At 33.9% G+C, this 10,337-nt stretch overlaps 1 protein-coding gene across 1 annotated transcript in view; it reads right to left on the bottom strand.

Annotated features, from left to right (window-relative positions):
- Window positions 1-331: 331 nt before the first annotated feature.
- The window catches only part of LOC140767486 (centromere/kinetochore protein zw10 homolog), a 49,186-nt gene continuing 39,180 nt past the window's right edge, over window positions 332-10,337 (bottom strand). Inside the window, exons 11-14 of the mRNA XM_073107412.1 lie at window positions 8,256-8,414; window positions 8,018-8,174; window positions 7,838-7,920; window positions 332-685 (exon numbers count right to left, since the gene is read on the bottom strand). Coding sequence (XP_072963513.1) covers window positions 602-685; window positions 7,838-7,920; window positions 8,018-8,174; window positions 8,256-8,414 — 483 coding nt within the window. The 3' untranslated portion in view covers window positions 332-601. The remainder of the gene's footprint in view (window positions 686-7,837; window positions 7,921-8,017; window positions 8,175-8,255; window positions 8,415-10,337) is intronic.

Here is a 10,337-nt window from a genome sequence, read left to right as displayed (position 1 = left end):
AGAACTTTCGTCAATACTGAAGAAAGGGTAAAACCTAATTATATTAGAAGAAAAAATATACAAGAGGAAGGCGTTAGGAAGCATTAGAGATTACATTAGAGATTACAAATGCTAGTGACATTCTCAAAAGAGAACTCTTTTGCTAGGAATATCATTTCCCACTTCCTCCAAAACAAGCTACCTCAGGACCAAAGCTGGCTCGACTGACAAAGTTTAATACATTTATATGAAATTTGTGGTATTATACGATTGCTATTATATTGCACGTTTTTTAGAGCTACAATTTGATTAGAACCCTTAAACACTAGTTGGTGCTGACTTGAGACAATAGTTGTTGTTGTATGAAAGAACAATAGTTGCTGTTTTTTTTTTCTTTCTTCTTCTACGAAAGCACATCTCTTAAATACTTGGTGCTGACTTGAGACACCTAACTATAATTTCTCAACAAAACCACCACCAAAGCACGGAATGTACATTTGATCTGCACAAATGCAGCCTACCACACTACTGACCTAAGGGTAGAATACACTTATACATGTCAGTATCTTAAAACAACAATGATACCCATCTTTAATATAGATGCAGCACTAACCCATGTCATCTATGAATATGTACCTCCAATCCTCCGTAAGCACTCCTTCCTGAGAGGTGAGTCCGCAAAAATTGCTTTGATGAAATTCTCTACCTGCATAAAGAAGCAGATCAGACTTGCAACAGGCAGCAAGAACCCCCATGCCGGATATGATTCAACTACAAGCAATAGATTTTCAAGAACTGAAGTAATCAGAAAATGAGAAAACTTAATAGCAAATCTTTCCAGAGTTCTAACAAATCAATTAAAACTACTATCAAACTTCAAATTACGGCCACCTAATTCTCAATAAATGGGCAACTCAACTTGGTACAAGATATACTAATAATTGTATAGAACACACCCATTTCAAGAGAATTAGTTGCAAAGGAATTATTCCCTCATATGTCTAAGCAGTGACATCCCATCTTTTCTGGTACCATTAGAGTACAATTTGTTCTACAACATACAAATCATTCATATAAAGAACAAGTCGCTTATTAATATGAATGAATTCATGAGTTTATGTAAACTGGCAGTTACACTCTAAATTGCCAAAGTGGTTTACATTATCTTCATCAACGACAGCAAAGATAACATAATGTCACTAATTTCATGCTAGCAACAAAGCTCAGAATAATATACTGCTACTTTTGATATCATATCTATTCATTATTATTACTGTTGAGATATCTTCATGAAGCTTCAGTAAATTAACTAGTTTTATCATCTTATCATCGGCTTTCTCTCCCTTCAATTCATATTCATATATCATTATAAAGCTTATACCAAATAAAATGAGTATGTTAATTTTATGCAAAATGTATACTTAAATGACTATTGAGAATCATTTTGTGGATGTAGCTGAGTGGAGAATCAAAATAAAGATATTGAACTATGAACTTTATATGTAATATGCTTGGCCAAGTTTGTACCAAATCTTTTTAAAGATGAACGCTCATTCATGATACAAAAACACCAACCCAGCTAACCTTCAACTCTCAATTTGAGAACCATAACTGATGCATAGGTTCTAGTTATCAGATATGGATTAGGTCTAAAGCAAGTTGAACATGGATGGACAATGGATTAGGTACAAATCAAAACTCTACTATGTCAAGAAAACGATCAGGAAGTATTCACGGGGCAGCCATCATCCTGACCATCTTAGACATAGTAAATTTCTACAAATAGGTTAATAGCTAGGAGGAAGTGAGAGCACACAACAAACAAAAGTAGGGAATACAATTTTGTTTTCACCCACTCATCATCTAATTTTTTTCATTGGTTCCAGGTGAAGAAGACCAAAGGTATTAATTTTTGTCCAATTGGTTTCTATCTTGATAAAGCTTAACGAGAAGTAAGCTCCAAAGACAATCAAATACCCAATAAAAAAGGAAGTACTAATAGAGATCAAGCATCAGATCTTGATTGCTTTTTGTCATCTGAAGAAATATCCAAGCCTTTGGATATGTTATGATGCATATTTTAATATTGAGCGGAGGTGAAAATGCAAGGATTTGATTTGTGTTGATCAATTCAATCCTTCTAGGATCTGAATTTGATCTTTAGTTCAATCCAATTGAGTCAAGAATTATTATATTAGGCTTAATTTCAACATTGGGTCAAGTTGGGTTTTGATTCGAGTTAGAATTTAGGTTTGATTTAGAGTTTATTTAGGTTCGTTCAAGTCAATTAGAATTTTAATAGGAGTTATTTGGTTTATTTGTAATAACCCCAGAATTGTTGCCCATTTCCATATAGACCCCCTAGTTTTTTTTTCCTGAAACATTGACCTACTTAACTATGGGATCCTCCGTGATGCTCTTTTATTAGTCATCCGTTAGATTTTTTCTACTAAATATAATATACGAGTGTCAAGTGATAAATGTTAGGCTCTCTAGGGGCCTTTTTACCCTTATTTTAGAGGAAAGTAAATTGATCCTTTGACATTTTTCCATTAACATCAGCAGAAGGGTGAGGTTTCCTATAGTTTAGGGGGTAAATGTTACTGAAATAAAATAAGGTGCATGGGGAAATGAGCAATAATTTAGAGGGTCTTAGTGTAATTATCCCTTTGTATAAAGATATTAGTTGAGGGCAAATTGATCATCAAAGAGATACTATATCCTATCAAATCCTATATATATATATATATATATATAGATCTACTTGTTATCTTTCTCTATATCAGGAATTGTAGACCATTATAAGTCTACACACCAAATACTGTACCAAATAAGTGATCTACAAAATTATTTCCCCAAATAAGTGACCTAGTCCATGTGGATGCCACATAAGTATGTCAGGGAGAATAGCTTTAAGAGATAGTGATTTATTTCAATAAAAATTAAATGATTGGTATAGAAATCACTAATCCATTACTTGATTTATTGCATACAAATGTTCTCATAAATCTATGCATACCCAAAATCACTAGAGAAAGTGAATTCTATTTTAAAAAACGCTAACTCAGACAATTTTTTTAGACGTGTACTCATTATCTTGCACGGATTTATGTAGATCAAAACTCAATGTCAAGTAAAAAAGTTTGTATCTAATCTAGTTAGGTACATTGTTTGGTGTGCAGATTAGACCAGTCAAAAACTCAAATATCGGCATGTTTTCTATAGGCTATGCCACATCAATTTGGTAGCAGAGCAAGTTCAGATCCATTTAACTTGAGTCCCATTATTTAGGAAATCCAATTATCAAATATGAAGATGGCTGAAAGACTTCTGATGCATAACTTGGAAAGAACAATGATGCAGATTGTGAACATATTGCCACTACAAGATTTGTAGAGAGGAAGCAAGTGAAGAGAATTATATTTTCATTTATTTTTATTTTTGGATGTACTTTTAGCTACATATTTTATTTAATTTTTGAGCATCTTATTTGGTCAAAACTTGTCATATCTAGGAGATCCGGTGCTTAGTTTGCTTTAATATAAGTTTTCTTAGGATTTGGTTGGTTACTTTTAACTTTTAAGGGTCCTAATTTGGTTATAGATTAGATTAGGATAGGTTTTGATTAGTTGATATTGTGACTTGATGCTATCTCTTTGCCTCTTCATGTGGGGCTGAGAGTAGGCCCAAAAATAAGCAACTTAATCATGGAAAATTAAGTTTAATTTTGTGGAGGATTCAACATGCATCTTTTCTCCCCCGTCTCCTCTCTTCTCTCGAGGTGAATTCCATGTTTTTCCTTCTTTTGTCCCCATAATATAAGTGGGCTTTCCTTTTTCCCCACAAGCCAGGCGGGTTGATTTTCTTTCCCCTACATTGGTTATCTTCCCTCTTTTATATCTGCTAGTATAAAAAAGATATACTCAGAGACAGAAAAATAGATTCGTTGGTCTTATCTTTCTCCATGTGTCTAAATAAAGGGTTATTTGGATTTCAGTACTATAGCAGTTCTACTGGGGAGATGCCTCATGTCTATCAACTTCAGGACCAAACAATTCACCATGTCGATATGGACATCTCCTATGTCAATAATTCTACAAGGTTCACCACCCTCAAGAAAGATATGTCCAGTCACCTATGTCCTAAGAAGTCGCATGGAAAGAGGCTCTTGAATTTATTACCCATGATTCAGTCTGTCCATCCAAAGACAATCAATGTCTGCATCAGAATTTTTTAGAGATACTTATGAAATGACTTGCAATGTCCTACGCAATGCCATTCATATGAATTGTGTAGGATTTGTACTTCACCTAATGTGGACCTTCTTGCTGCAATGTCAACAACTATCTCATTTGCTTTTGGCCGATTTGAACTTGATACTCTTTAATTTGGATCTTTCACGAATTTTTAATCTGCTCCGTGATCAACTACTGCTTTCGAAATTAAGAGGCGTTCTTGCTACTTTGCTGGATGTCTTCCTCCAAATTTCTCACTAAGTAGAATACCTACTATATCATCATACTTTAAGTAGATGATTCCGAGGAATTTCTCTAGGCCATAACTAGGTTGTTCCAACTATCCAGCAAGGATGACAAAATCAGCAATGCCAAATCTCATCATCAAAGTTGATGTCGACTGAGTTCAACTGATTGGTGATAGTATTGAACTTGTTCAAATGATTAGCTATGGTCCCACCTTCAGCCATCTTCATGTTGAATAGCTTTTTCTTTAAGAAGACTGTTTGACGCCGACGGTTTCTCATGCATCTTGGCCAATGCACTCATCAAACCTGCAGTTATCATCTCCTTGGAAATATTGATGGCCATCAATGCCACCAAGGAAAGGACGCACCATTCAAGGGTTATTCGATCTAGAACTTTCCAATCTTTGTTACTTATGCCATTCAGCTTTTTGGCTTTTCTTCTAGGAGGCAGATAAAAATTCCTCTGATAAAGATGATCTTCAATCTACATCTTCCATAATCCAAAGTTCATCCCACTAAACTTCTCAATTCCCTTTTCATCATCAATGTTTCCCATTCAATCTATAAACTGACTCTAGTATTAGTGGTTGGTATCATGTGACCTTTAGCTCTCGTACCAATTGTTGGGGACACAGGGAGTCCCAATCTAAGTAAAATAGAGTTTGGCACAAATATTGAAATCCAATTCAACTTAAAAGTTTGAACTATTAAATGAGGGTCCCATAGTCTAAATAAACACTTCCACTTTCTTTCTCACTTTTCGATCTGGAACTAACCCGTCACATATAATATTCAATAATCTCCCCTTTTACATATAACCTAAGAACAACGATTCAATCTTTAGTCCAATCTACTATTCTTAACCAAGTTCTATAGCCAATTTCTCTTCTAATCATCCACCAGTTTCAAGAGTCAACTTTTTAACACAATTAACCAAAGTTCAAAATATCGAAATTAGGATGGGGATCAGCTGTCGACAAAATAATATGTATTAGCGGTATCGGCGATATCGGCTTATATTTTAATAATTTTTAAAATACAGAAAAATTTTAAAATTTTTACAAATAATAATAATAATATATAAATATAAATTATTCATATATAAAGTCTAAAAATAAAAAATATATATTTTTCTCAATCTCTCTCTCCCTTTCTACTACTCACACTAACACAAATAAAAAAGTCTTACCCACTCTCTCTAAAAATCTCCCCGTCTCCCACTCCCTCTCCCTCTCCCTCTCCCTCTCCCTCTCAACTCCCTCATCTCTCTCCTTAGCATTCTCACTCTTTCTCTCCCATTCTATCTCTCTCTCAAGTCGATACCAGGATCGGCCTGTTTTAGTTAAACCGTGTCTCCAAGCCAAGCCAGCCAACTTTACCATTTTTCTTTAACTTTTACCTTATTTTTTCTCACTCTCTCTCTTTCTCTCTTTCACTCCTTTCTCGTTTTCTTCAAACTCACTTTATCTAAATTCCAATGGAGATCTAGCTCCGACAAAAACTCCGGCGAACTCCAGCGATCCAGATCTAGCTCCGGCAAACTCCGACGAACTCCGGTATATAATTTTATTAAATTTTTTTCTCTCAGTTTTTTAATTTCTTTTACTCTCTCTTTTTTCTTCTATCTTTCTTCTCCTTCACTACATCATAATTTTACATTTTTTTTTGTTTTCTTTCTCTAGCTCTCTCTCTAATCTATTCTTCTTTTTCATAATTTCTCTCTCTCTCTCTCTCTCTCTAATCTCTTTTTCCTTTGATGTTCTCTCTAATCTCTTCTTCTTTTTCTTCTCTTTATTGATTTTTTTTCCACATAATAACTCTCTAAAATCCAAATTATTCTTTGCTGAATTTACTAAAATTATAATTAAATATTTACTGAATTATTTAATTTGCTGAAATTATGATTAAATATTTGCTGAATTATTTAATTTGCTGAAATTAAAATTAAATATCTGCTGAATTATTTATTTTGCTGAAATTGAGATTAAATATTTGCTGAATTATTTAATTTTCTGAAATTGAGATTAAATATTTGCTGAAATTGAAATTAAATATTTTCTGAATTACTTAATTTGCTGAAATTTAGATTAAATATTTGCTGAAATTGAAACTAAATATCTGCTTAATTATTTAATTTTCTGAAATTGTGATTAAATATTTTCTGAATTATTTAATTTGCTAAAATTGAGATTAAATATTTGCTGAATTATTTATTTTGCTGAAATTGAGATTAAATATTTCCTGAATTATTCTATTAATCTTTGATATCAATTATTGGGAATACTATGGAAGTACTATGGGAGTCTAAGAGAATGAACACGACAAAAACACAAAAGTAATCACAAAATATACAAGATCTTTACATCATTCACCCAATATTAGCTATGTCCACAGAGATCCGGTTGATTTCTCTATGTAGATCACAGAAGATTACACAATAGCGGAATCACCCTCAACCAAACCCAAGAACTCACTCATTCTTCTCTCTACTAGACTCACGTCTCTATATTAGCACCGCAGCCTTTTACTAGATCTCTCACAAGGTGTTGCTTTTCTAAGCTCTTGTTGTCATGTATGTTAACCTTCCTAGCCTCCTCTCATATTTATAGGCTCTCATAGATAAGGAACAGTCCAATATTAACAACATAAGGTAGTTTTCCCTTCCTAATGGATAAGGACAACTCTCCATAGGAAAATCCTCAAAGGAAAGTAATTGTGATAGGAAAGCCTTAAAATAAGAATCCTAAATAAAATAGGTATCCCAGATATTCCTAATGCATCTAGGAATCATTGCAACAACTTTGGCAGGGTCAAGTTCAAGTTCGGTCTCCACTTCACAAGAAGTCCTACTCTATGTTGTCCTATATCAAGTACCTTATTGTTTTAAAGTAGAATCAATTAACAATTTTATTGCAATATCTAATTTATCTCTTATTTACTATTTAAGAACTCTTACCAAGATGTCAACTAGCAGTTAGTTTCTTACCATCATACCTACAACAAAGGCAAGATTAATAGAATATTTGAGAAATCATTTGCCGACTAGATTTCTTTTTTGCTACTGCTTTAACAAAAGCTCCAAACACAATCAAATGCTCAAATCTCAATTAGAAAGAGAAGCATGTTATTGTTTCCATGCTGAAATCAGCTAGCAATTCTATTGCAATATCAAAAATATCTCCAATTTATTATTCAAAGTCTCCTTGTATCAATATGTCATGAGAATCAAACCAAGAAAGATCCATTTCTTTTCACAAGCATTTGTTCAATATCTGACCAAAAATAGTGGAAGAATTAAACAATCCTGCATAGAGATATAAAGATAAAAAAATGTACAATAATCATATAAAGGCTGAGGGGAGAAAACTAATGCACCTCAGATGAAGTAAAGCCACAATTAATTAATTCTCCAGTCTCCCAAGTTGTTGTGATGGATTTCAAAGGCATATCAAACAAGTCTGCATAGTAAGACAAGAACTCATGTCAAAAAGTTATCAAAAACCCTAAGACAGAAGTCTTAAAAAAATATACTTCGGACCACAGGAGAAAACATGCCTGCTAGCTTTCGGAACTTCTGTAAAGATGGTAATATCCCATCTAGTTGAACCCATAAATTATAATTCAAGATCTTCTCTTTCTCATCCACATCAGCAATTAGGGATTTAAACAACAGAGATAGGTTTTCTAATGTCAAGTGGATAAGTCTTTGTAGCTGTAAACATAGTAAAAGCTATTAATAATGATAAGTTTATAATTTAAGGCCCAAAATGGGGAAAAGAGGGCATTAGATAACCTGTAGAGTTTCTTCAGCTGCCATATCATCTAACATGAGCATATCTCTTGTAATTCTAGAGAAGACAAAATCCAATATGACACACATTGTTCTCTTGTAAGCAGCTGCTGGCATATATGATTCCCACATAATATGTACTTTCTCTAAAATGAAAACAACCTGAAGAAAATATAAGAATATATGGAGAACATAAGATACTTATCATATTATTATTAACTGTCTTCAAGATAATGGTCAACGAAATTGAAAGAAACAGAAAGGTCACAAAAGCACATTGATCATTAGTATATTGTTCAAGAATTTTTTTCTATTAAATTTAGCAATAATCCATTTTGATAGCAGTTGTATGACATTGAAGTTGACAATATGAGTTTTTAAAACGAAATTGGAGAGGTGTAAGAAACTGTAAAAAATTAAGGCTGTACAATGTGATTTGCAGCTGAATGTGGCTGATACTGTTTAACAATAGTCATACTAGCCTTAAAAGCAAAGATTATTCAGAACAAAGCTTGGTCACGATTCTAAGATAGTTTAAAGATAATATAGAAATGGACGAGTTTACAAAGTTGGAACCTTATGAGGAGAATGGAAAGGAAAATGAGGCTGCACAGGGTGATTTGCAGATTCTCATGATTACCAGTCCTTATTTGACCTTAAAAGTGATTGCACTTCTCTGGAAAATAACTTTTGAAGTGAATAATAAGGTAAGAAAATTTATGCAGAAGGTAGGTATACAACTTTCCTTCTGTGAAGTTGCTAACCTATTTTTAATATAACAAGTGTCCCACCTAAAGACCAATAATGGATCTCTACTGGCTATCCGATAACAGTGTGATGATAATTGTGATGATCATACCACCAGTGGTGGGAGTGTCTGTGGAGACAACACATGCATTCCTGCTACCCAATGTTCCTAGAGGTATAGTTTTTACTGAGAAGGATTTTACTCATGCCATTCAGCACACAGATCATGGAGCTAGCCCCTCAGCAAGCTCATGGTAGAGTTTACGAAACATAGGAGAGGAAAAACCTCAATAGAGACATAAGATGGATTAAAAGAGATAATGGAAATGTACAAGATGAGTTCAATTTCGGCCGCATCCAACCATCATAATAGCACAGTTTTACTTCTGATAGATACAATACGCACCTCAAGTGAGACGAGTTAACATCTCTCACTGGACCACTCCAGACATTTACTGCCAGAGTGGGTATCCACATAGACCACAACTTGTACCTTAAGTCCTTGTTCCTATTTCCATTGCTGTCCATGTACTTACTATGCAAGTGATACACAAAGTCCATACCCCACATTTGTATGGATATTATGTGTAACACTATAACGAGCAATACTAATAATGGATGAGCTTCAAGGACCATTGACAGTACATCAACATTATAATTTCAACCTAGTGGGAATAGATGAATGTTTCAAACATAGTTTCCGGTTTCAGCCTGTACACCCACCTGCAGCAGCAGCTGTCAGAGAGAGAGAGAGAGAGAGAGAGAGAGAGAGAGAGAGAGAGAGAGAGAGAGAGAGAGAGAGAGAGAGAGAGAGAGAGAGAGAGAGATAAAAAAAAAAGAGGGTGAGAGAGAAAGAGAGAAAAAGGAAGAGAGAAAAAGGAAGAGAGAATGAGGGAGAAGGAAAGATTAAACAAAAAAAGAGGGTGAGAGAGAGAGAGAGAGAAAGATAAAAAAAAAAGAGTATGGGAGAGAATGGATATTTCAGACTAACAATTAGAGGAATAGGAAAGAAGAGAGGGAGAAAGAGAGATTTTTACTTTTTAGGCTTTATATTAGAGTAATTATTATTTCTTATTTTTTTATAATTTTTTCTAAATTTTTAGAAATTTCTCAACATTTTTAATAATATTTAGAAGTTTATTTAATTAAAATAGTCCGATCCGATACAGGCAGCCGATACGGCCAATACATATCATTTTTCCGGACGGCCGATTCCGATCCCGATACCGATTTTTGGAACCTTGGTTTCAAGCAACCATGTCATTCTATGTAGGCTCATTCTATGTGATTTTGCTTATGCTATATGCTCTTATGTGCAGTTGACGAATTCTATTGTAG

The sequence above is a fragment of the Typha angustifolia genome, chromosome 9, assembly GCF_048772165.1.
Source record: "Typha angustifolia cultivar Huaian chromosome 9, ASM4877216v1, whole genome shotgun sequence".
NCBI lineage: Eukaryota > Viridiplantae > Streptophyta > Magnoliopsida > Poales > Typhaceae > Typha > Typha angustifolia.
Note: the sequence above shows the minus strand (reverse complement) of the source record. Positions and strands in the feature narration are given on the sequence as shown.